The sequence below is a fragment of the Dermochelys coriacea genome, chromosome 7 (assembly GCF_009764565.3).
Source record: "Dermochelys coriacea isolate rDerCor1 chromosome 7, rDerCor1.pri.v4, whole genome shotgun sequence".
In the NCBI taxonomy this organism is placed as follows: Eukaryota; Metazoa; Chordata; order Testudines; family Dermochelyidae; genus Dermochelys; species Dermochelys coriacea.
In genome coordinates, this window is record NC_050074.1 from 53,973,089 (window position 1) to 54,000,558 (window position 27,470).

The 27,470-nt window shown below is 47.5% G+C and overlaps 1 protein-coding gene across 1 annotated transcript; it reads right to left on the reverse strand.

The window, feature by feature from the left end:
- Positions 1-482: 482 nt before the first annotated feature.
- MYOZ1 (myozenin 1) lies at positions 483-24,639 on the reverse strand. Its single transcript, XM_038410822.2, has 5 exons — positions 24,564-24,639; positions 20,614-20,795; positions 8,210-8,468; positions 2,932-3,094; positions 483-1,090 (listed from the first exon to the last, which is right to left on the reverse strand). The coding sequence occupies exons 1-5, from the start codon at positions 24,637-24,639 to the stop codon at positions 859-861; spliced, it is 912 nt and encodes a 303-aa protein (XP_038266750.2). The 3' UTR covers positions 483-858.
- Between the last annotated feature and the right edge of the window lie 2,831 nt (positions 24,640-27,470).

A 27,470-nucleotide genomic window follows, 5' to 3' on the forward strand; every position in this document is an offset into this window, starting at 1 on the left:
CTAAGGCGCTCCACAGAGACTGCCCTGTCTTCAGGTCCCAGACGGTCAGCTCCTGGGACTATCAGCAAAAGCACCTCAGCTGCCATGGTGGTAGATGGTGAGAATGAGGCAATCTCTTGGATAGCCAAGACCAGACCATGCAAGATGTATAGATCTGTGTAGTCCCTTGCATTGTGATCAGAAGCATGGGAGTCCCCAGAGTCAGTATAACATGCTCTGTGAAGCTAATGCTGCTAAGCTGGTGAGCAATCACATTCTGCACTAGGTGCAGCTTTTGTGTAGTCTCCATGGCTAACCCCATTATGTGTGGTTAGCTGGTCAATGGGCATCCATGTGTCCCGCCTCCCGTCCATTGGTGTCTGTGGTGTCGGTGTATGTTGGCAACCCCCAGACCAATTTTGACCTAATTTTGTTATGACTGTTTCCAATACAGCCTGAGCAGCCATTTTTTCAGACCTGACACAAAAACAAACAAAAGACTGTTTTATTTCCTTTAGGTGCTTTATTGATTGTTAACAAGTGACGGGACAGGTTCAATATGGAGCAGCCAGGCAACATGCAGTGTCATTAAACATAGGCCATAATTTTGTCTTTTCTTGCCTTGGTGGGTACAAAGATAAGCCATCTCTCTTGCTCACTCACTCTTGCTCTTTTTCAGTGCTTTCCCTCTGTCTGCTTCTGATATGGATGAACACCACAGCAAAGATCAGCTTAGAACCTACTGGGAACTCGTCTGCCCTAAGGACAAAGAGAAGGAAGGATCCTTGGGACTGCAGGTGCATTTCTCAGCTCCACACAATAGACTTGCAAGTGTGAGGGGTTGAGAGCAAAGGAAGGAAGGAAAGAAAAGAGTGGGATTTATAGCTCTTCTGTTTCACCGTCCATCGGCACTTTGATCTCGATGTTGTACTCCGTGGGTTCTCCTGACGCCTGCCAGGGAATTGGGGTCCTGTTGAAGGAGGGTCTAGTGTTGATCTCTTGATTATAGACAATGATGGGTTCTGGCACTAAAGGACCAACATCAAACTCAGGCATCTGGAAGGTCATCAGCTTGCGTGCCTTCTCATATCCACCATAAGGCATGGCAGTTCTGGAGCAGGGTGACAAATGGAGTCAGCAAGCAGCACATTTGTAAACAATGTGGTTTAGAAAAGAAAAAGTTATTGTCATTTCTAATGTTTATCAGTGAAGAGTTGAAGGCTCCAGTAGAGAGAGAAGAGTCACCAACTGCAAGAGTCACTCTCCAACAAAATCTACCAAACATCAAAAACTAATTCTACCATACACATACTCCTCTCCAGTGCCTTCAGTATTAAAAAAGGTGCTTGCTAGTTCTTTTCTTATACTTTCCCCCCTACTGTTCTAGCAGCACACCAGGCCAACCTCTGCCACAGCTGCTAGTGGCTCCATAAACTTATAAAAAAGAGGCTGCATGGCATACTTCCAGGGGCATTATGTGCCAAAAATTTAAAAATTCCGCACCAAAAAAATTAAAATTCTGCGCACAATATTTTAAAATTCTGCAAATTTTGTCAAAATAACGCTACATAATCACGCCAGTTTCAATTATTTTGGTAATGTATTTCAAAATACCTGTTAGCAAGTATGTCTCTAACAATACAGACACACATGAAAATTCCTGCAGGAGCAGAGAGTTAAAGAAATTCCTATGACAACCCAGTTCCTGTTTCTCTGCCCCCTTCTCTCCCCCTGCCCCCCAAGCCCAGCTGGGGGACCAGGCAGTCACAACCACTCCCCCCGTAGAGCCCAGCTGCGGCCCCCCCTGGCCCAAATACCCGCACCCTGTCCTTCCCCAGAGCCCAGCCCTGGGGCCCCACCTTGCCCAGATACCTGCCCCCTTCCCTCCCAGAGCCCAGTTGCAGGGACCCCCCTTGCCAAGACACCTGCCCCCCTACCCTCCCAGAGCCAAGGGATCCAGAAGGAGAAACAGCCTGATGCTTGGTCCCAGGCTTGCACGGAGTTTCCTGCACACTGCCCTCTTCTTCCCTCAGGGCACGCTGGAAACTGCAGCTGCCAGGAACCCTCTAGCTCCCTCCCCATCCCCACAGCAGTGTCTTATATGTGTGAGCTGGGCTCTGCTGGGTCCAGCAGTCACTAGTGGCGGCTAGCAGCATTGCAGCCTATTTCTGTGGGGGAAAAGAAATTCTGCACACACATCATTAATTTCTGCAAAATTCTGCATTGTGCAGTGGCACAGAATTCCCTCAGGTGTAATGGTACAGCAGCTGTACCACAGATGTGGAGTCAGGTGAGCCCTGCGTTCTAATCCTCCTTGAGCCTCTGTTTCATTCTGTGACTGAAAATTAGTCAACACATACTTCCTCAGCAACTTGGATGGGGAATGGGGTGATTAAAATCTAGAAATGCACTGGAATCATAGAATAACAGGGTTGGAAGGGACCTCAGGAGGTCATCTAGTCCAACCCCCTGCTCAAAGCAGGACCAATCCCCAACTAAAGCTGCTGTTGTGCTAGAAATATCTGTAATACACTTTTTGCTCATAAGAAGGAGCAACAAGGGCCTGGTTCTCAACTGCAGTACTGTGGATACTTGGGACCCAAGTCTAGAAGAGCTCTACAGGTGATTATGGTAATAAATCCATGGATTCAGACATGACTAGAGACACTGCAGTTGCTAGCTAAACCATGTGTAATGTACTTTGGGGACGGTGGAATAGAATTAAGGACCTCTGCTCCCAGAACAAAGCCTTCTAAAGAAGAATCCCCATTTGTTGTCTCTAGTACTAAAACTTCTCTCCCCTTTGTAGGCTTCTAGCAATTAGCCTTGCAAGAGGCTGCAACATGGCATGTGTGAAAAACCCATTGACACTGTTAAAAGAGCAGTTGCCGCATCCAGAATTGTCTGACAGCTCATGTATCTCACCTGCATTACACCTCCAAGTGGCCTCACCTGTTAAAAGATTTGTAATGGGGGAGTTCAGCTTTGGGACCATATGACAACAAGTCAATGGTGAATTGACTTTTCTCCTGAGGGCTGATGCCCATAGCTCGCTCCCATGGAGAGATATAGGTCTTAAAGACAGAGACTTTTTTCCCGCCTCCTGACTTTTCACCTGGACACAAACAGAGAAGAGAAGAGCATTTTGATCAAGTGAGATTTGCACAGAACAAATGCACTTTCCATATCCTAGGCATCAAACTTAAAAGCCACTCAATTTAGTCAGCTGACCCTGTGAGTCGCAAATTAAGAGCTAGGATCTACGGCAGGGTTCTCAAACTTTTTCACAGGATGGACTACATCTTAAGAGAGATTATCTCATGGACCACTTCCTTTCCCATTCATAATCATGTTCCGTGTACCACAGTTTGAAAGCCACTGTTCTATGGGGCTTCATCAGAGCACATGTTGGGAAGTTAACTTTTTTACAGCAGTCAGGCCCATGGTATGGCCTTGCATCATCCACAAGAGTGGACTTCTCCCACTGCAGAAGACATGACGTGGAAGATGGACTCCAGCCTTGTCCAGAGCCCTGCAGGACAGCAACAAAATCATAGGTGGCAACAGAAGACAAAATCAGCCAAGCAACCACTGAGTATCACTGGCTTTTTTTCCTAGTTTTGTTGTTATTGAGCTGTTCACATGACATGGATTATGCACACCAGTGTACTACTGCATGGCTGGAGAGGAGGGTGGATTTATGCTGGATGGGTAGCTTGTGGAAGCTGGCTGGTTACAAAAGTGTTGTTCCTGAAGGCAGTGCTGTGAACAATGGTTTGTGTGTTGCACTGCTGGAGACACACATTATCTTGGACAGCAGGGTCAGAGAAGGGTGGATGAGGTTACCCACTCTGGCCCCTTCTGTTTTGCCAGACATTCTCCTACATCATTCCGACTGATCATTCCCAGCTCACAGAGACATGCCCGTGCTAGCTATAACTGAGTTAATGCACTGACAGAGTGTAGCCACAGCTATATGAGGGGCTAGTGTGGCAAGTACGCCCTGTCTGAGATAGGCAGGTACTCAGGCAGGTAGCTCCTCCCACCTCCTGTGCCACCATGGCTACATGCTATTTTTAGTGCACTAGCTTGATCAGAGCTCCTTGAGCTGGAAATTACACCTTCCAGCTCAAATATAGCTATACCCTTGGCCTAGCTCTTTTCAGCCTGCTGGCACTGGCTCTCCAGCTCAGCAGGCTTAGCCCCTCCACTGCTCTCCTGTTTTGCCGGACACTCTCCTACCTTATTCCGATGGATGACTAGAGATGGAGGGTGAAATCCTGGACCCACTGAATCAATAGGAGTTTTGCCATTGACTGGAATGGGGCCAGGATTTCACCCACATTTTGTGGAAGTTCCAGCTTGGGGTAGCTGCTGCCCAGCCATTCCCACACCTTTAAGAAACTATGTCAGACCCCTGTCAGGTTAATCTTGGTAAAGAGACATTTATAATAAACAACCTAGTGCAGGGGCAGCAAGTTATATGGGCCTGTGATGCCCATGCTCCAGGTATATTCTGGGCCTGGGGGCCCAGCTCCACCAAAATTCCGGGCCGGATCTCTCCCCCGGCCTCACCTGCCGCCCCCTTGCGCCTCCCCCAGAGCGTCTCCCAGCCCCACCTGCCACCCCTGGGTGATTTAAAAGGGCCTGGGGACATCCAGCCGCCATCACCAGCAGCACAGTGGGGCTAAGGTGGTTTCCTGCCTGCCCTCGCTCCGCACCACTCCCAGAAGCAGCTGGCACATCCCTTTGACCTTGGGGAGGGTGTCTCCATGTGCTGCCCCTGCCCTGAGCGCTGACTCCGCAGCTCCCATTGGCCAGGAACTGCAGCCAATGGGAGCTGTGGGGGCAGTGCCTGGGGACAGTAGCACGTGGAGACACCCCCTCCGCCCCCTGCCTAGAAGCTGCTGCCAGAGGGGTGTGTGGGTCGCTTTCGAGAGCTGCCTGAGATAAGCACCACACCCCTCACCCTCTCTCATACCCCAACCCCCTGCCCCAGCCCAGAGCCCACCCCCAGCCCAAATTCCCTCCCAGAGCCCACATCCCCTCCTGCACCCCAACCTCCTGCCCCGGCCCAGATCTCGCACCCTGCACCCAAACTCCCTCCCAGAGCCTGCACACCTCATCCCCTCCCACACCCCAACCCCCTGCCCCAGGCCAGAGCCCCCACCCCAAACCCCCTCCTGCACCCAAGCTTCCTCCCAGAGCCTGCATCCCGCACCCCGACCTGCACCCCTGCCCCAGCCCAGAGCCCGTACCCAGCACCCAAACTCCCTCCCAGAGCTGCACCTAGCCCGCACCCAAACTCCCTCCCAGAACCTTAGGCAGGTGTGGGGGCGGGAGCGGGACTTGGACCCGTTCTGGGCACCACCAAAAATTATACAAACCTGCCGCCCCTGGCCTAGTGTAGCCCAAACATAAACCCCAATAAGATCACAGGGATGGTTTGCTTCAACCTGCCCCAGGTCCAGGCAGACTCCTCTTTTGGGGCAGGCAGAAAGACTGCTACATTCCCCAAAGTCCCAGCTGTCTGTTCAGGCTCTATTCCCAGGAAGATCTATCTGTCTATTAGCCAGCCCTTTCCTATCTGAGGGGGAAGCCTTTATAAAAGCTGAAATGCTGCCTACTGCCTGAATTAACCCCTTCCTCCCTTATTTGGGATATGGGTGTGTAAATGCCATCAGCATTACATGAGGCCCAAACAAACCCTGGGTCTGAACACCACCAAATATGGAGGAGTTTGGTCCTAGAGCCAAACTTTGCACCTAGTTCTTCTCTATTTAATGGGCCAAACCCAAATCCCAGATACTAACATCTTTGAACTTCAGGATCTTTGCAACTCAGCTTTGTCCCTCCTAAGAACTTCCCAACTAACCTCTTCTTGAACATGTCTGATTCGGCCACATCCCTCTGCACGGGTCAGTACTTTTTATAAGTTGGTGTTTTTATCGGGGTGCACCAGTGACATGAACAGACCATCCAATTACACTCTTGTGGGCTACATTGTCACTGGACTGCCTGCTTCAGACATTATTATTTTTCTAAACTCCTAAGAATGGCTAAACAATAGCCTAGAGACTTCTTTGGGGTCTCCCTGTGCAAATTCACATCCTGGGGACTACAGAGCTGCACTTTCTAGGGGTTAAATCAGCAGCCTGGGAGTCACAATTTCTAGGTTCTAGTTCCGGTTCAACCATTAACTTAGTGGGTGACCTTAGACAAGTTACTTTGTGTGTTACGACTCTGTGTGCCGTAGTTTACTCAGCTGAGCACAATGACACCTACCTACCAGCAGTGTTAATTCAACAGTGCTTTGTATGTCTCTTTAAGATTCTTAGAAGACAAGCACCTTAGCCATACAAAGAACTATTTTTATAACAGTGCCTTCCTCTGATTTGGATCAGATCAGACTGAAGTGCACTGTATTATTCCTCCCATCATCAGGGTGTCTACTGCAGCTTGCACCGAAAACAGCAGTGCTTATAATGTCAACAGCAAAGTCTGAAAAGCACAGCTTTTGTATTCTTTTTTTCCATCATATCCATCTTCTTTGGGCTTGCTTATTTTCTCTCTCATTCAGAGCCAGCCTTTAGGCCTTGCCAAACTCACAGCCCCAAGCCTCCAGCTTCAGGGCCTCCCAGAGGGGGGGCCAAAAGAGGCAGTTTTCCCCAGACCACCTATTTGAGAGGGCCCTCAGTCCGAGTGGTGTTGCGACTTGGTGAATGAGGTCACAGCGCCACTCAGGTTTGGCCGGGCTGCTCTTCCGTCATGACTGAGGGGCAGCCAGGCCCAATTTGAGTGAGTGGCACTGTGACCCCATGTGCCAGGTCATAACACCTGGAGCAGGAAGTCAGGCGCAGGACAAAGGAGCCGCCGCTGCATGGCAAGTGCGAGGTGGGCTTTTTGTCCAGTCCCCCTCCCACTTTCTCCCCCAGGACTTTCCTGCAGTGGTAGTTTTTTGAAAGAGTGGGGGGCTTCCATTTCACATTTTGCCCCAGGCCACCAAAAACCTCTTTGTGGTCCTGCCTTGCTTTGAGGGAATTATAAACATAAAGAGGAATCTCAGCTTTCATTTAACTCCCTACCCTCATAAGTAAGTTATTTTCTAGCCCTTTTCCTTGTGAAGACCCTGGGGTCAGTAAAGCAGTTTAGAAGGCAACGGAACAGTAGGGGTGAAAGAAAGAAATAACGGGGCTCCACTTCTGCAGCAGGAGCCAGAGGGTTGGCCTACATCCCCTCTCAGCCCCTGCCCAGCAATGTGACAATGACAGACAAGAATCACACATGTTCGCAGTGATGAAGGGGGGCCCACCTGAAACTGCTAAGGCTGGTTCTGATCTAATTCCAAATGTGGATTGTTCCTCATTAAGGCTGACATCTAAGAGATTAATGGGAATTGGACAGAGCTGTCACCCGTATCCCTTAGGATCAGCCTAAACGGCAACATTCTATAGACAGAGACTGAATTATTATCCAGTATCACCTATGTAAAGTAATCACAATGAAGAAAGGAGGTTGAGTTGATTTAATACAAGGGATTTAGTTCCAGAGGTTTCTGGCCAAAGTAAATGGAGGATCAAATTAACCAAGGACTGAAGTAGGTGGACAGTATTATACACACATCATTAAAAGTGAATAAAATATTAAATGAATTTTGATTGCCTCAGCAGAATAGTAATTAGTGATGAGTGACCCTCAAAAGATTTGATAGTTCAGTTCTGATGCTTATCTGAAAATTCTCTGCATTTAGCTGAATTCTTTCATCCCAAAACAAAGCAAACATATAGGCATATATGGGTAGAAAGTGACATACCAGATCCAACCAATGGTACAACCAGACCAGCACCTATCTGTAACAGTGGCCAATGATGGATGTTTCTGAAGAAGGTGTAAAACCCCATAATGGACAATATGTAAGATAAGCATATGCTGTACCAACCTTAGGAGATCAAGGTTTCTTACCAGGTTTTTCACACGTTCTTTGGTTTAGCTAGGACAGATACATTCTGATAGAATTTTTATATTTCTGTGTCTTCCCAACACCAGGCAGAGGTGAGCAAAACATTGAAACAAAAGTCAACCCAACTTTTCAAAACTTTGAGAAGGAATTGGGTTTAGAAAGGTTCAGCTCACATCTTTTCTTTTAGCCACATCTATCCCTAACAATGATAATGGGCCAAATTCTGACATTTACCCCATCCTCACTCTTAGTGTGTAAAGAGATACTTGCCTTTTCCAGCAGCGTCACTTCCTCCACCATCCATTCCTCCTTCGCTGCCGGCTGAGCCCCCGGCACGATCAGCTTCAGTGCCCCCAGCACTGCCTTTGCTCCCAGGCTTAGGAGGAGGGGCAGGGGGATAGTGCAGCTTACTAGATCCATACTGCCCTGCAGTTACTCCACCCACCATCCGCCCACCACTGTGCAAGTAACCATGAGCTTCTCCTCCATAATGTCCTCCAACAGCTGGGATGAACTTCTGAAAGTGATCCTGGAGTGAGAGAACAAAAGGCAAAAGTTATTGTTACTGGGCATATTCATTGACATTTTCCTGGTGTGGAACTCAAAGGGAGTTTGATGGGTCTCCTCCTAGTTACTACTGGACATCTGTCCAAATTACAAAAACACTTGAAGCATGTAGCATGGAAGCTTCCCTGTATCCAGTATAGGAGCAGGCATGGAATAGCAGGGGATGCCGAAGGTCAATTTTTGAGTTGCACTGGCAGGGCTACTTTAGAGACCAGGGTGTGGAAGAGCAGGGGATGCTGGAGGGAAGGAATGAGGCACATTAGCAGATCTGTGCAGGTACTCTGAACTAAAACGGCTGAGTCAGGAGTGAGGTGCACCAGTAGAGCTGGGACGGTGGCAGGACTGGAATAACAGGAGGAGGTACAGGTCAGAAATGAGGTGCACTGGCTAAGCTGAGGTGGACAGGACTGGAATAGTAAGAAATGCTTCATGGCAGGAATGTGCTAGAATGGCAAGGTAAGGTAAATGAGAACTGAATCAATAGCCCACTGTGGGGGCTAAGTATGCTGGGATACCAGGACTTGTGACAACATTAAACTGCTCCCCTGGCCACTGGTGCATTTGTTCTTCTTTACAGGCGGCTCTATATGGCTCTTCTTTAACAGGGTGACTGACCTAGTGAAGAGGGTAAGCAGTAGGCATGATATATCTTTATTTTACTAAGGCTTTTGACAGTTTCACATGACTGTCAGTGCAGACTAGATGAAATTACTATAAGGTGGGTGCAATACTGATTGAAAGACTATACTCAAAGAGTAGTTAGCAATGGTTCATTGTTAAACTGGGAGGGCATAACTAGTGGCATCCCACAGGGGTCAGTCCTGGCTCTGGTGCTATTCAATATTTTTATTAATGACTTGGATAATGTAGTGGAGAGTCTGCTTATAAAACTTGCAGATGACACCAAGCTGGGAGGGGTTGCAGCACTTTGGAGGACAGGATTAGAATTCAAAACAATCTTGAAAAATTATAGAATTGGTTGAAATAAATAAGATGAAAATCAATAAAGACAAATGCAAAGTATTTCACTTAAGAAGGAAAAATCAAATACACAGCTACGAAATGAAAACTGGCTAGGTGGTCATTCTGCTGAAAAGGATCTTGGGATTGGATCACAAATTGAATATCAGTCAATAATGTGAAGCAGTTGCAAAAAAAGGCTAATATCATTCTGGGGCATATTAACAAGAGTGTTATATGTAAGACAGGAGGTAATTGTCCCGCTCTACTGAACACTAGTGAGGCCTCAGGTGGAGTGCTGTGTCCATTTCTGAGTGCCACACTTTAGGAAAGATGTGGACAAATTGGAGAGAGTCCAGAGGAGAGCAACAAAAATGATCAAACGTTTAGGAAACCTGATGTCTGAGAAAAGGCTTAAAAAACTGAGCAGGCTTAGTCTTGACAAAAAAAGACTAAAGGAGGGAACTGATAGCCTTCAAATATGATAAAGGTGGTTATAAAGGGGACAGTGATCAAATTGTTCACCGTGTGCACTGAATGTAGGACAAGAAGCAATGGGCTTAATCTGTAGCAAGGGAGATTTAGCTTAGACATTAGAAAAGGAGTACTTGTGGCACCTTAGAGACTAACAAATTTATTAGACATTAGGAAAAGCTTTCTAACAATAAGGATAGTTAAATACTGGAATAGGCTTCCAAGGAAGGTTGTAGAATCCCCATCACTGGAGGTGTTTAAGAACAGGTTGGACAGACACCAGTCAGGGATGGTCTAGGTTTACTTGGTCCTGCCTCAGTGCAGGGGGCTGGATTTGATGACTTCTCGAGGTCTGTGATGGGGTGGTCACCCCACATAAGGCCAGAAGGGGTAAATGAGGCCAATTAACCTTAGGCTGTACCTAGAGGAAACCTAGGAAGTGCTAGGGCCTAACTGCTGATTAAGTCCGGCTGGGGGCAGGAACTGGACAAGGTCTATAAAGAAAGGAAGTTGGAGGTTGGGGGAGGAAACCTGCAGTGACATTCCCCAATACAAGGAGGAAAAGCAGGAAGCTGCAAAGAGAGACTAGGAAGCAGTCCAGGGAAGGAGCAGTAAGGGCTGGGAGAGTAAAAGCCCCAAGCTGCTGGGTTGAAGGTCCTTGGACTGGAACTTGGTGTAGAGGGCGGACCCAGGTTCTTCTCCCAGCCACTGGGAGTGGCACAGACCAGGCAGTGGGGAATGGAGTGCCTGGGACAGTTTGCCTCAAAGGACTTGTGATATCCCGGAAGGGGGGAGAATGTTAATGTTACCTAGTCTGAGGGCTAAGCTATGAAGAGGAAAGCGTTGCCGCTTCTGGTGCATGAGAGGCCATGGAGTGAGTGAGTGTGTGAGTGGAATGATGGATTGAGTAACCACAGGAAGGGGCATCCGACCAAGTGGCAGAGCTGATTCCCCAGATGAGCCACAAGGAGGAACAGGATCCCCTTCCAGTCCTACTTTTCTATGATTCTATGAAGGTTGTGAAAACTTGCAGGCATGGCAGCTTGTGAGAACACCCAAGGCTTCCATGAAACCCACTGCATGTACAAGACGAAAGTATGGGAATGAAAACTTTTATTATAAGCCTAGTGGATATTAGCAGACCAGCTCTAACCAGCCAGCATGGTGAGGAAGAACCCTGCATTCATCTAAAAGACAAAGCTGGTTTTGCTGTTCAGGTCCTCTGCCCTCCCTAGCAAGGGCTAGCAAATTCAGTCTCTTATCACCTAAAAGCAGGTTCTGTTCCACCTAATATTGACTTGATTCTGCAAAGCACTGAGCACATTTAATGCCCATTGACTTATTTTCGGGAAGAGAGCACATGGCTCATTGTGGGATGGGATCCCCAGTATGGGAAGGGTGTGGTGCCAGACACATCAGTGCCCCCATCTTCCCTCAACGCGATTTCAGCAAATACCTATGTGGAATAAAAATTTAAGTGACATATATGGCACTACCATTTACATAACATGTTTTACATATTGAATGTATGTGGGATCATATCTTGACACATATGAGCTAAAAGAAAGTGGCTCCTTTGGAATATTACAGTCTGCACACAGACACGGGTATCACATATAAAACGTGATACTATCCAAGTACATGTATCACATATGTTCTTTGCACTTGGATTTGGGGGTAGGTTATAGGCACATGAAGCAATAATGGAGAAAGTCAGATGAAGATGAACCAAAGATGCATTCATCATGCTATACTGCCTGCGTAAATTCCCCTGGTGCAGCCAATTGGCAATGTGAATCCCATGACTCTTTAAAGGGTTAAGGATTCTTCATGTCTCTTATACCTAGTGCAGTTTAGCAAAGAGAAGCTTTCCAGGCTGTTACAGGCTTCCAAGGCCAGCTGTTCGTTCAGCTAAAAATAGATGAGAAGAAGTGAAAACCCCACAAGGCTCAGTGTGGCATTATCAACCCTCCACTCCATGCCTCAGTGACATCGTCCAGAGCTTTACAGCAGGTCATCCAAGCTGCAGTCCAGGCATCCAGCCATCAGCAAGCTAAACAAATGGAGCTGGTGCCACTGGCAGCCTTTGGGAACATCTCTCCTGTCCCCGCCTGAATGGGCTTCCCATTTTAGGAAGAGGGAGGATTAGGTTACCCTGAATGTTAGAAAACACTGGGGATGGAGAGAACTGTGATCATGGAGGTCTCTTCTCTTCTTTCTGGGGCTGTACACAGAGGATGGTGAGGCTGTCTGTTTGGATATACATGGGGAACTGCATAGCTGTATAAAGGCAGACTGAAATAAAGGGGTGTTTTGGGAGGTGGGCGGGAGGTCATCTCAAAGCACTAACACATGGCACTGCATCTATCACTTAAAAACTTCTCTCTCCTTTCCACCAAAAGTGCTGGTGGGCCAGCTACTCCGGAGGGAGCCCTGCTCATGGGAAAGGCCATATAGAAAAGAGAAGAAGTACTTGTGGCACCTTAGAGACTAACAAATTTATTTGAGCATAAGCTTTCGTGAGCTACAGCTCACTTCATCGGATGCATTTGGTGGAAAATACAGTGGGGAGATTTATATACACACACAGAGAACATGAAACAATGGGTTTTATCATACACACTGTAAGGAGAGTGATCACTTAAGATGAGCCATCACCAGCAGCAGGCAGGGGGGAAGGAGGAAAACCTTTCATGGTGACAAGCTGGACTACCTTGCTTGTCACCATGAAAGGTTTTCCTCCTTCCCCGCCCAAATGCATCCGATGCATCCAAATGCATCCGATGAAGTGAGCTGTAGCTCACGAAAGCTTATGCTCAAATAAATTTGTTAGTCTCTAAGGTGCCACAAGTACTCCTTTTCTTTTTGCGAATACAGACTAACACGGCTGCTACTCTGAAACCTGTCATAGCAAAGAGAATTGTTCTTGCAGAACCTTTCTAGTTCTTGTATTCAGAGTGGGCCTGGTGTCTTGGTAGATCTTGTGTCATTCATCCCTCCTTGTGCAACAAGGGAAGAAAGCTAGCCTCAGCCTGAAGTTTTCTATAACAGACAGCAGCCCCTGAAGGAGTGTCTCAAGCAGGAGACTGTACCTGGTCGAAGTTGGGAGAGGGAAGCTATGTCTCTTTTGCTTGTTACATGCCAGAGGTAAAGGTGTTTAAAGGGAAATGTAGCTACCAGTGGGCTGTCTCAGGGGCTGGGTAGCTAACCTTTCACCTGTAGGTTACCAGCTTAAATGTAAACCAAAAGCTGCTACCACCTGGAGGCCATTTAGGGTGCATCTACATGCAGCTTGAGCATGCCTCCCAGCCCAGGTAGACGGAGCTGGCTAGCTCTGCTTGAGCAAGTGGAGTAACAAAGCAATATGGGCATTGGCTACCTGCCTGACTCCAAGCCAGCTCATCCCCCTGGGTCTGCACTCAAGTGACTAGCTCGTGCCATGTTGTCTGCACTGCTACATTTAGCATGTTAGCTAATGTGGGGCTAGCACATATCTGTCCGCCTGGGCTGGGAGGCTGCAGTGTAATTATATGCTAGGGGACCAGCATGAAAGGAGTTTAATGACCCCAGTTCATGTCCACATCACAAAAAGCACCTCCAGGATCAGTATTAATTGGCCCCCTTGTTAGTAGTTATGGCAGAGAGGCAAAGGAGCGAATGGGTGACACAGACTGCCCTAGGAGATATAGGGAAGTTTGCTCTGCGTCTGCCTGCTCAGCACTGCACTGTGGGAAGGAGGCCTTCAGTCTACAGGGCTGTCCATACAGCAGCCCTGAATTCATTACAAAATATTCTAACCAGAGAACAACTGCTGCTTGTGCTTGGACCCTAGAGGGTGCCCCTTGGACCGTAGAGGCCTCAGGATTCATAAACAACCGGAACTTGTATGTCTGTGAAACCTTTTTCCCGGCCAAGAGTCTAATGAGCGCCTGCCCAGGATCCATTCCTAATCCTCCAGCACTGCTATATGTGCCTCAGGAGAAAGAGTTGGTGAAAAATGATCCCCCACATCTGAGCATCTCAAGGACCTGATGTCACAGAGGGAGTGCCTGGCAAGGGACACTGTGAGCTCTGTGATGGCGCCATGCTGTGCCCTAAAAGGAATGATTGAGAGGACAAAATGTGTTTCTATTTCCACCTCCCTGATGAAGAGGTTCCCAAATACTTGATGTCTGTGTTGTTAATAACACTTCTGAAGTTACTGGAGCAGCCAACTATATGTTCCTTTATTCTGGGCCATGGGATTTAAAGTTCAAACAGACAGGCATGGAACAGCAAGAGGGAGTAAGTGAGCAGGCACACATTTTTGCTGAGAGAGGGAGTGCAGGGAGGTATCAGCAAATTCTCCACTGGAGCAGCATCATTTACACCAGGGCTGAGTTTTGCCATGTGCTTGTATGAGGAGAGAGGGGGGTGATAGTTCCAGATAGTCAGGTATCTCATGCTAATTTATTAAAATAACTGCACTCTCCCGTGTGAGGCAGCATGGTCCTGTGGTAGGGAATATGGACTCCAGCCTTGTCCTGAGCCCTGCAGGAGAGCAACAAAATCATAAGTGGCAACAGGAGACACAATCAGCCAAGCAACCCACTGAGTATCAGTGGTTTTTTTTCCTAGTTTTGTTGTTATTGAGCTGTTCACATGACATGGATTATGCACACCAGTGTACTACTGCAGGGCTGGAGAGGAGGGCGGATTTGTGCTGGATGGGTGGTTTGTGGCTGGTTCCAAAAAGGTTGTTCCCAAGGGCAGTGCTGTGAACGATGGTTTGTATGTTGCACTGCTGGAGACACACATTATCTTGGACAGCAGGGCCAGAGAAGGGTGGATGAGGTTATCCACTCTGGCCCCTTCTGTTTTGCCAGACATTCTTCTACGTCATTCCGACTGATTATTCCCAGCTCACAGAGACATGCCCATGCTAGCTATAACTAAGTTAATGCACTGACAGAGTGTAGCCACAGCTGTATGAGGGGCTAGTGTGGCAAGTACGCCCTGTCTGAGATAGGCAGGTACTCAGGCAGGTAGCTCCTCCCACCTCCTGTGCCACCGTGGCTACATGCTATTTTTAGTGCACTAGCTTGATCAGAGCTCCTTGAGCTGGAAATTACACCTTCCAGTTCAAATATAGCTATACCCCTGGCCTAGCTCTTTTCAGCCTGCTGGCATTGGCTCTCCAGCTCAGCAGGTTTAGCCCCTCTACTGCTCTCCTGCTTTCAGCTTTTCCCAGAGAACTCCTCCAAGACCCTTCTCCATTCTCACAGCTCTCTTCCTCTCATTTATTAGCCCCAGATGCCACCCTGGCCTATTAATCAGCTCAACCTGGGATGCACCAGTCCTGACACAACATATAAAGAGACATCCTGTGACAGACCCCAAAGCTACTGAGGGGAAACTCTGATTTCCTCCCCATTAGCCCCACCCCACATGTCACCTCTCCTGGAGCAAGGGGTTTATCAGTCTCCACAGTCATTCATAGACTCGTTTGGGGTGGAAGAGATGTCCAGCAGATCTTCTAATCCAACCCTGCTCCATCAGGACAGGACTGACTTTCCATGACCAGTTTCATCCCAGGAGTATCGCTGACAGATGGGTATCAAGTCTCAGATTTTAGTATCTCCACTGATGGTCATTCCCCAACCTCTGTTCAAAGGCTTTGATGCTCAGTGCAGAGCAGGCCTTCACGATATAAAGATATTGCTGATGTTTAACATGTACCCTTATCTCTATTTATCTCCATCCACCTTTCTCTAGATACATTGACAGACCAGGGGAGCCACTGAGTTGTGCCTTTGATTGTATTGATGTAGCCCCTTGATTGTATTGCTGGAACCCTCATCCCATCCCCTCCTTCCTGCCGCTCCTCCCTCATGTCATATCTGGCAGTTTCAATGGTTAGCCTGGTGGGGCCATGTCTTACTCTGTCTTGTGTGCAGCACCTTTCCTGCCACTGACTGCTGTTTGCTCTCTTCTGGAGGCACAGCAGAAGCCAGACTGATGGTCCAGTGCCTCAGTCCCTGCTCCCCACATTGTGCTTCACAACTGGGCCCTTCCCCTGATCTGAAAAGACCACCCTGGCCTCAGCTCTCAGAGATTTCTTGTCATTGCCCATTCAGTCCTAAAGACTGCTTTTAAATACACACTGCCAGACAGGGGGAGTTGCATTAGCTCTATCTTGCTGGCTTGGCTGACAACTTACCAAGCTCATTTTATTCGCTGCCACATACAACCATCTACCCAGTTTTGGGCTTCTCCACTTCCATAATTGTTTTATTCTAGGATCTAGGGGACACTAACATGAATGGTAAGAGAGCAGTTGAAAGTAGCAATAGAAATGCTTTACTTCTCTCCTAAACAAAACCCCAAGCTTCCTCTCTTATTTCCCCCTGTTAGAGGTTCTCTTTCCGGGTCCTTCCATGCAATGGAGACGAAGGAAGGAAGGGATGGCAGGGAACTTTAGGGTCAGAAAAAGATTTTGAATTTGGTGCAGGTGACAGGTGCTGTATTGACAGTCCTGGAGATAAGAATCAGTCCACAGCATAGAGATGGCACTGGCAGCTGTCCTTATATTGACCCCCTGCTCCAGAGAAATTGGCTCTGGGAGGAAGATAGTTCAGGCTCTGTGGCCCAGTCGGCCTCTGGTCTCTTTGCTCAGGCTGCCAGCAGAGGTGCTAATTAGGGCCAGCTGTGGTGATAGTTTTTGTGATGAGGACATTTACTCACTCCCAACTTGTCTCCTTCTTTTCAAGATGAAATTTCAGCCTGTCTCTGTGACAGCTCCTTGTTAACGATCCGTCCAAGCTCAACATGGCTAAAACAGAGCTCCGAATCTCCTCCTCCCCCAAGTTCTCTCCACAAGCTCCTTTCTCCAACACCGTAGACACCACCACCACCATCCTGCCAGACACTCAGACCCATAACCTGGGCATCAGCTTCTGCTGGGGCCCCTCTCTAGGTCTTCGCCTCCAGGCCAGCTCTAAATCTTGCTGATTCTTTCCTTTCCTGTCCATCCACACAGCTGAAACTCTCAGCCAGGGTCTCATCATCTTGTCTCAAATACAGCACCATCCTTCTCTCTGGCCCTGACAAATACAATCTTGCCCGGCTCGAATCTGATCAGGATGCTGCTGCTAAGATCACTTTCCTAGCCTGTCACTCTGACCATATCAACCCTCTTCTTGCATTCTTCTACTGTCTCCTCCTTCTCCATTGCAGCAAATATAAGTTGCTTTTCTTCAGTTTTTCCAGGTCCTTCATGGCAAATCCTCACCCCACCTATAATCTCTCATTTGCCATAGAGCTGTTGATGCTCACCTTCAGTCAGTCCATGATGCCATTGCCCAATTGCCAGATTTTCAAACACCTTAGTGCATTCTCCCCTGCTGCCCCACATACTTGGGAGGTGCTCCCTGTAAACATCTGCAAACCTACCTCATTGTCCTCCTCCAAATCTCAGCTCAGAATTCTCCTTTGCTGTGAGGCCTACAAAAAACTTGACAAGGGATAGGGTGCTAGTGTGCTGAGACCAATGCCTATCATTCCAGCCAGTACTGTCCCATTTTTTCCTTATGCTCCCTCTCTGTCTTATGCTTAGCTTGTAAACTCCTTGGGGGACGGGATCATCTTTTTCTCATGTGTTTCATAGAATCATAGGACTGGAAGGGACCTGGAGAGGTCATCTAGTCCAGTCCCTTGCACTCACGGCAGGACTAAGTATTTGTACAGCACCTAGCACAGTGGGGTTCTAGTCTATGACTAGGGCTCCTAGATGCTACCACAATACAATAAATACATAATAATAAGGGCAATGGACTAAGCGCAACGGACTGATTTCACATAGTTCACGAGTAGCCATCAGACGGTAAGTTATGTTCCTGATCCTGTCAATCTAGTCCTGAGGGAGGCTAGTAGGGCTGACTGAATCCTGCAGGCCAAAGACACTGGACAATTGTAATTTGTTCCTGTTTTGAAAAAGGCAGATCTGAAAAGGAGGCACCTATGATTTTAAAATAGGAAACAGCAACTCCTGTTTGGAGATGCTTCATCAACCTGCTACCCTCATAGTTCACCACAGCAAGGCCATGCAGGAAATTCCAGGCTTGCTAAGGACTTTTTTAAACCCCAAATACCCTTCCCCAAGGCAGAGCATCTTCCAATGTCACTCTGAAAGATTTCACCCTCTTCAGGAAGACACTGCATGATAACGAATGAGTATCCTGGCCAGATTCCTTTCTCACCATGGGAAAATGGTTGGGATCCATTGCCAGAGCACTGTGGATACTAAATATATTAGTATTTAATGAATAAAAAACAATGTAAATTCCTCCCAACTCTGGGATAGAATTATCCCCCCAGTCTCTGGCAACGCCAAGCTCAGAGACCCACATTTCCAAAATTACCTTCTACTTTTTGGTGCCTCAGTTTCTTGGTGCCCAACTTGAGCTGCTTAAAGTGCCACAATTCATTCACTTTGCATTTCTCAAATTGGACACCCCAACTTTTGAAAATCTGGCCTTGGCCTCATATGCCCCCAAAGTCAGCTCTCCCATAAACCCTTCACAAATCTTCTGAACTCACATAAAAGATGTCGTTTCTGGATCCTCACTACAGCCTCAGAGGCTGACACATGAACTTGGGCCTCAGGTATTTTGTGGATCTCTGAGCTTTTCCCATGTCTACAATCCCAGCTGCAACCTTAGGTGAGCCGTAGGTGCATCAACTCCCCAGGTGGAGAAAGGGTTTGGAAGCCGCAGTAACCTGTTTAAGGTTATCGGTTTAACTGTGTCCTTTTCACCCTCTTCCTCAACATCTTTCCTGGGCTGCTGACTATTTATAACAATGCTGCATACTTCTCCAGCATCTTCCAAACAAGAACTTCAAAGCACCGACACTAATGGCCCAACACTCTGGAAGGGACGTCAGGATAGCTGCATAACATAACTGTACAGATGAACAATCAGAGATGGAGATATGCCCAAGGGGACACAGGACTAGAAATACAACCCACATATCCTGAATATCAGCCCTGGGCTCTCCCTAAGACCACCCCTCAGTACTGCCCCTTCTTATTTTGATGGCATTTTCCTCCTCCAACCCAGCCTTTCTTATGCCTTTTTCACACCCGGCTTCCCAAATTGTACTTGTTAAAGGTGAACTGCAAAGGGGGAAAAAAAATCCCTTATTTGCTGCTTTAATTGTGAAGAAGGCCTCAAAGTTTTTCTTTTGTAGAACATTTTTTCAGCTTGACTCTTGTATTAGAAATAGGAAGCTTTGAATTCCCCTGGATGGGAGGATAAGTGGGATGATGGCATGCCAAGTGATGGAAGCTTAAATAGCAGACAGAAGAGGAGAGGATATGTTGAGTCACAGAGTTTAAAATTATGAGATCTCTTCTGTTTGTTTAACTCAAACTGCTGGCAACCGACTGGGAGAAAAGCTCTTTCTCTGAAAAGTTCAATATCCACGTTACTTCGTATTAGGGCTGAAAAAGCTCCCACTCCAATCCTCTAATTGGTTTTCCAAGAAAAACAGGGAAGACCAGCCCTGATTCTAAGGTTAAACAACAAGCAGAATTAATTTTTCGGAGGTGGGGGAGTGAGGAAAAAATGCATAAGTCTGACTTTATGCACTATAAAGGCCAGCACAGGACAATAGCAAAAATCAAAAAGAAAAGGAGTACTTGTGGCACCTTAGAGACTAACAAATTTATTAGAGCATAAGCTTTCGTGAGCTACAGCTCACTTCATCGGATGCATTTGTTGGCTGCATCTGATGAAGTGAGCTGTAGCTCACGAAAGCTTATGCTCTAATAAATTTGTTAGTCTCTAAGGTGCCACAAGTACTCCTTTTCTTTTTGCGAATACAGACTAACACGGCTGCTACTCTGAAACCTAGCAAAAATCAAACATTCTTTCCTTTACAGTTCTACTACTGGGTTCCCAACAAGCAAAATAAAGTGCAATATTAGCTGCTAGAGGCCTCCATCTCAATTTTACTTCATGGATCTTCTCTCAAAACTGAACTGAGGCCTGCACCAAGAAGGGAAAATACCACATCCTACAGTAAAAATGGAAGAGAGCCCAGGTGAGCTGACCTCAGGTCTGAATGAATCATTTGCCCTCCTGTGCGAGAAGGGAAATGTTGTTATTATAATAACAGGTAAATAGTCATGCACTTTTCTAGCTTTATGACAGGTTTCAGAGTAGCAGCCGTGTTAGTCTGTATCTGCAAAAAGAAAAGGAGTACTTGTGGCACCTTAGAGACTAACAAGTACTCCTTTTCTTTTTGTGGATACAGACTAACATGGCTGCTACTCTGAAACCTGTCATTATGCAAGGCACTGAATTTAGCCATATGGAGTGAAAATCTATCAACTTCATGAAAATGTGTTAGTCTCTAAGATGCCACAAGTACTCTTTTTCTTTTTTCTAGCTTTGTACATCAACACAAAGTGTTCAGCTTTCCTGACATTGCTCCATCAAAGGAGCCCAAAAGTGCCCTGAAGGAACCCAATGTTAGTGCAAAAAGGAAGTTCAGTCTGTATATTCATTCACAATCTTGGGCCTCTCCCCCACCCAAGGAATATCCCCCTAGCATGTGGTGAGCGTGGAGCCATGCAACTTTCCCTTGCATTCCCATGTGTGTAGAAATTGTGGTTGCATTCTATGACCTACCACGGAACTGTCAGTGAAGATGTCGGGATGATTCTCATAAATGAATTTCTCCACCCTCAACTGGCGTAGTTTGAACATCTTGGATCCTTTGTTGGTGAGGAGTGAGAGCTCTTCTAGCATCACATCTCTGGGGATGCTGATCTTCTTCCCCAAGTTCAGCTTGGACCCTTCTTGTGGCATGACTGGAAAAGATACCAGAAGATGCATCTTAGAAAGCTCTGTGTCCCAGGCTGCCTCCTCCTTGTTCCCAAACACCATGCCCTCCACAGCAGCAAGGCCTCGTCTGCATTAGAAAGGTTCCACTGATAGAATTATCCTTCTATACACGAACAATCCCCTGGATATCTATGAATGGAATTTACCCTAGTTCCCATCCAAAGTGCATCTGCATGGGTGAGAGTTACATCAGGGCAGTGTTAACATGGACACATCCCACTTCTGATGTACATGAATCAGTGCAAGCAGTCCTCCCACTACTGTCCCACACTGCCCCAGTGGTCTGTCTGGTCACCTTTCTACACTCCACTGCTCTACGGTCAGCTCAGCTGGAAATCACTCACCTAGCTGCACTGGCAAGCAACATGCAAAGACAACATCTGGAAACATTGGATTAAGCCCTACCAGACAGCCATGCAAATGGCTGAGGTTTAATTTGGCTGGGTGCATGGAAAACACCCCCCTGGATTTAATTACAGAGATTTGGTGTAATGCAGTAAATCTCTGCCCTATTTAGCAGTTGGTCAAGACATTGTGATCATCCTGACTGACAGTCCCTCAGGCCACAAATCTGGTGAGGCCACCAGAAACCTCATCAAAGCCACTGAAGAAATGTTTCCTTCCATTCCTTGAAATTCTGTGGTGGAATCTTAAAAGGAATCTATAAAGTGGGGAGGAGTGTCTGTGCTCTTTTCTGTGTCTTTATGAACTTGTTGCTGCTGCTTGTTTTTTACCCTAGAAACACCAGAAAGAGCAAGATTTGCCTCCCCTGCTTTTGCTAGAAGACTCCTAGGGGGACCAGAGTGCAAGGGAGTGGGGATTTTCTTAGTCTTCGGCTGAAGTGACATAGATCCCAAATCTTTCACTGAGAGAGCTTCTCTCTCAAGTGTGTGTTAGAGCTTTGAGTTAACTATATGTCTGCCAAAAACAACCTCTGGAACATGGTGAGTGGGTGGCAGGGCTGTAATGGTGGCATTTAGCCACCTTTCTCTTCATGTTAGCTCCTACACTACAAGCAGCTCAGCTGGAAACAAGGATCTATCCCTCTGATTGAAAACCCCTTCCCCTCTCATTTACTTCCAGTCTCTTATGATATCACAAGCACCACTGGGCCTCCAATGAGTAGTCAGGGAAATTCAAATGGCCTGATATTTCCAGTGCAATAAAAGTGCAGCAATAATGTTAGGGTCTACTAAGTGGCCATGTGAACCCTGTTACCATGCACTAAAAGTTCCCTAGTTAGCACTGACCTGTTTGAAACAACAGCCCTTCTTGTTGGCAGAGATTGTTTCCCTCCCCTCCCCAGCCCAGCTGGTCACATGGGCAAAATCTCTGGAGGAACTCTCTCTTCAGCTACCCAGTTCCACACAGCATTATTTCCAGAGGGAAGAGACTTTCTATAGAATATTGGAGTTATATTTGCCTGTTGATGTGAAGACAGGGTTTTAGCAATTCATGTTGGCTTGGGGGCAAACCTAAAAACCTACATAAAGGTGCCCCTATTCCCACTCTCCTGAGCAGAGCAGATTCCTGAGGACCCTCTTGGTAATTTGGGAAGGGAATAACATTTAGCTTTTTACTTCTTTGCAGCACCTCTGGAAATCTCCTCATCCCTACATTTAAAGTGAGAGGAAAAGGGGTATCACAGCAGTGTACAAATCAATACAATACAAACACCCTCCAATACACACATCCACTGCTGAACGAAATGTGTCCCTAGCACTGCAGTGGAAGGACACATAGGGTTGAATTCTCCTGTCAGTTGCAATCCCATTGGGAGAACTTGACCCATTGACTAGTGAGTGACAATCAAGGGGTTGCTGTTTAAGAAGGAAAATAAATTAGGGATGGAGGTAATGATAGATCCATGCTGGTGCGTAGCTACTTAAAGGCACCGGAGCACGGACATATATATTCAAATTCTGCGCTCAGTTATCCCGGTGTAAATCTGGAGTAACCCCCGGTAATCAATGGATTTACACCAGTGTAAGCAAGAACAAAGTTTGGCCCAGTGTTTTTATACCACTCCTGTGTGGAGAATGTTAGCAAACTAAATCCCTGTGAGCGAACACTAGCCGACCACATATACTGGTGTGTGATGTTATCTGAAAGACCTTCCCGATTGGCGGTATGTGTACTGCACCTCGTGTTCGGATGTTACCATCGGAGAATGGATAAGTACATTATAAACTCTCCTCCTGATTTTTTTGAACATATTTAATGCTTCCAGGACCTTTCCCTTCCCATTGCCTGCCAACCTGGCTCCTTCTCCAAATAACTAATTTAGACCTGCACAGCACCAAATAGAGACCGCCAGTAAGTGCGCTGGAAACCATGGGATACAACAAACAATGGGAATCATTTGGAATTGATAATCATTGAGTGGGGTGACTCCATCTGCCCACAGGTGTAACAGCACTAGCCAGCCCAGCACATTCACACACCCCAGTGTCTTGGAGATGGGCTCCTCGACAGAGCTGTGTGAAGAACTGACTGTCTGATTCTCTGGCAAATCCAAAAAATCAAATTTTGGGTCAATTCAAAACTGACATTTTTCCAAATTTTTGTCAAATCGAAAAAAAAAATTCATTTTAGGTCAAACAAAACATTGTTTGAACCAAAATGAAACATTTCATTTTGATATCAAGCATTTTAAAATTATTTTACATTTTTTTTTAATTGAAGGAAATTTCTAAAGAAAAAGCCATTTTTAATCAAAATCCTAAACATTTTTCAAAAATGTAGAAATGAAGTGTTTGAACTTTTTTTTTAAGTCTAACAATTTGGTGACACCAACACAAATTCACAAGGTTTCAGTCAAAAATGTTTCACCCAGCTCCACTCACGTACCCTGCTCTGTGTAGCTGTATGTAGACCAGGGGCGGGCAAACTACAGCCCGCAAGGCATGTCTGGCCCGTCAGATATTTTAATCCAGGCCTTATGCTCCTGCCGGGGAGTGGGGTTGGGGGCTTGACCCGCTCCAGCACTCCAGCTGGGGAGCAGGGTTCTGGGGCTTACCCCACTCCGCACATGCCGTGGCTCTGCGTGGCTCCTGGAAGCAGCAGCATGTTCTCCCTCCAGCTCCTAAATGTAGGGGCAGCAAGAGGACTCCGCATGCTGCCTCTCTCTGCAGGCACCGCCCCTGCAACTCCCATTGGCCAGGAACCACGGTCAATGGAAGCTGCAGGGGTGGCGCCTGTGGATGTGCGGCACCTGAGGATGGGGCAGCACCTGCAGATGGGGCAGTGCACAGAGCCGCCTGGCCACGCCTCCATGTAGGAGCCGGAGAGGGGATATGCCGCTGCTTCCGGGAGCTGCTTGAGGTAAGTGCCGCTCAGAGCCTGCACCCCTGCCCCCCTCCCGCACCCGACCCCCTGCCCCAGCCCTGATCCCCCTCCTGCCCTCCGAACCCTTCCTGCACCCAAACCCCTCATCCCCAGCCCCACCCCAGAGCCTGCACTCCCAGCCAGAGCCCTCACCCACCCCCACATACACACCAACCTCCTGCCCCAGCCCGGAGCCCCCTCCCGCACCCTGAACTCCTCCTTTCTGGCCCCACACTGGAGCCGTCACCCCCTCCTGCACCCCAACCCCAATTTCATGAGCATTCATGGCTCGCCATACAATTTCCATACCCAGATGTGGCCCTTGGGCCAAATAGTTTGCCCACCCCTGATGTAGACTGAGCCACGTACCACCAGGGATTTCTGAGAGTTGTGTGCATACTTCTTACCTTCACGAGTTAGTTCCCCAATGAGTTTAGTGGACTTTTTCGTCTTGATGGGAGCCGGCGTTCCTGCAAGGGGCATTACCACAAAGGATTCTCTGCTTCAATTTAGAGAGACAAGGAGTTGGGAGAGTGAAACACTTGAAAACTGCAGTGAGAGAATGGAAACTAGTTTCCTGCATCTCCTTTATGATATGGTACATAACCCTTCATTTCTCACCTGAATTCCCCCCCATACTTAGGATTGCCACTTTTCTAACTGCTGGTAACCAGACACTCAAGGCCCCGCCCCCTGCCCCGCCTCTTCCCCCTACCCTACCTTTTCCCCCAGGCCCCAGTCCCTTCTCTGCCTCTACCCCCCAAGACCCCACCCCTACTTTGTCACTTCCTCCCAAAGCCCTGCCCCCATCACTTTCTCCTCCCCCCCACCCCCATCGCTCACTGTATCGTCTCAAGGAGCCTGCCTGCAGATAGGAGGTGGCCCAGGCTGAGCAGGGGCTGATATGGGTTAATGACCCAGCACCTCCCCCTGCCCTGCAGTAACTGGACTTTTGGTTCTGGTGCTAGTTAGGATTGCCAGGTCCCATTTTCGACTGGACTTTCCAGTCGAAAATCAGACATCTGACAACCGTAAGTGGCAGCCAGACACAGAATCCAAAAATTGGACAGTCCAGTAAAACCCGGACAGATGGCAACCCTACCCATCCTTCATCTACAAAGTAGCTGCCCGCAAACTTAATCTCCCAGGACAAAGTTCTCTCATCAGGAAGTGCTGATGTCAGCTTTGTGGTGGCTTAATGTCATGACACATGTAAACGCCCTGAAAGGTTGACACCACCATGTTACAACATACTATTGCCACACCACAGAACACCACCATCATGCAACATCACGGTTTCACAGTGCTAATGGACACCAGGCTGCAACTCTCTCATTCTACCATGAGTCTGTTCAAAATGTCCTGCTGTATGTAAGGTCACTCCATCACAACTTAACACTGCTATGCAAATATCATTTGATTGTGATAGATCATCATCTGACTATAATGATGTTGTCTGCTCAGGAGATACTTTGGGACATTTGCGTGTCCGACAAGCTTGGACTGTGTGACATGGGCTAATCCTATCAACATTGGAATAGCCCCTCAAAAACTGAGCAGGTAGCAAGACAAACAAAAAAGACCCTTATAACTGTAGATGATTTACTCCTGAAGGGCTGAACAATAGCTCCATCAATGACTATTAGCCAAGACAGTCAGGAACGCAACCCATGCTCCAGGTGTCCCTAAATCCCCAATTACCAGAACCATCTGGCAGTAGCCACTGTGAGAATGAGGATACTGGGTTAGATGGACATTGGTACGACCCAGTTTGGCCCTTCTTATGAAGGAAGCAAGTAGCCAACAGGTTAGAGGAAACCCTCCATATCCTTTGAAGTCAAGTGCATTTGTGTCCTATTTACTCAGCTTTTCACACATCCATTTGTTGGGGGTTTTAATTCCACACCTTGTCTCTCACCTTTTTCACTGGGTAGGTTGAGAGGTCTGCATTGCAAGGCTGAGAGAGGAAAGCAACAGCGTTCTGCAAATCCATTCCAGACATTCTCTCACAATCCAGCATCGAAGTTAAGGAGCACGGTTTTAATGGGGCCACAATCCAGCCTCCAATTTCACCCCCATAGTTTTGCAAACAACAACATTTAGGGTCCAAATCCTCAGCTAGTGTAGATTGGAGTAGCTCCATTGACTTCAACTTCAAATTTCAGGACCAATCAGCTAGCTAGACATCTAAATCCCATCATTGGTCCCTACCATTTTGCATCTTTAATTATGGGTACAGAACTGCAGGCACTGAATTGAGCTGCTTTTTTAAAAATGGCCTGTCAATCTGTGCAAGGTCTCAGTTGCAAATGAGACATTTTGTTCTCCAGATATTTTCAGTATGTCTTCACTTTTATTTCAGCCAGACCAGATCAGGTCCAATCAGTTCAGCAGGCATTCTGCTGGGCCAGATTTTCTTCTTGATTTCCACAGTTTATTTTCTGTTGGGCTTGGTATGATCTCTATGAAGTTCACATCGTAAAAGTGCCAGACGTGGTATATCCCAAATCAAGTGTCAGCAGGTGCACCAATAAAGCACGCTGCATGCCTTCTCCTCTGAGCAGCTGGCCATCTGTTTGGCTATATAAAAGAGGGAGGGTACTGCTTGACAGGATGGGGCAATGCTGCCAGGACACATGGTGGGGGCTGGGATTCTCTAGGGGGCACAATTGATAGGTCAGAAGCGTGGAAAAAGTGGAGGGAAAACTTCCCCTGCCTGAATAGTGAACTCCCTGCAGCACGTGGGGAGGGATGGTCCCCATTAGGGGGCTGTGCCCTATGACGCACTGATCCCAGGGAGGGAAATGGGGGAGCCTGCACTGGTCTGTAATCCTTCATTGATCCCAGGCAGAGTGAGGGCCAGGGGAACCTGCAGCATTCTGGGGAGATGGGACAGCCTGCAGTTTTGCATGATTCCAGGCAGGACAGGGATCCTGCAGCGTTCAATGATCCTAGGGCTACGTCAAGACCAGGCAGCATTCAGTGACCCCAGACAAAGAGAGGCTGGCAGGATTTTGGTTACCCTTCCACCAGCCATGCCAGGCACAGGACCAAGGCCGCAAGAGGACATTACCCTCAGGATTGCTCTATCCTTGGCACAATTCCTTCCCACCAAACCCGCTGTTCACTTCTGCAAACATTTCAAAGTTAGTTTTCTGGTTCTCACTGCAGTTTGAGGCTGGTCCCTAATCTCTAGCTCCATTGCAAGCACTGCCCGTCATCTGGGTCTATTCTGCAGCAAGGGGGACTCACCTCTGCTCACTGTTCCAGGCTCAGACAAACATACAACCCTTCTGCCCCGGCCCCGCAGCAGT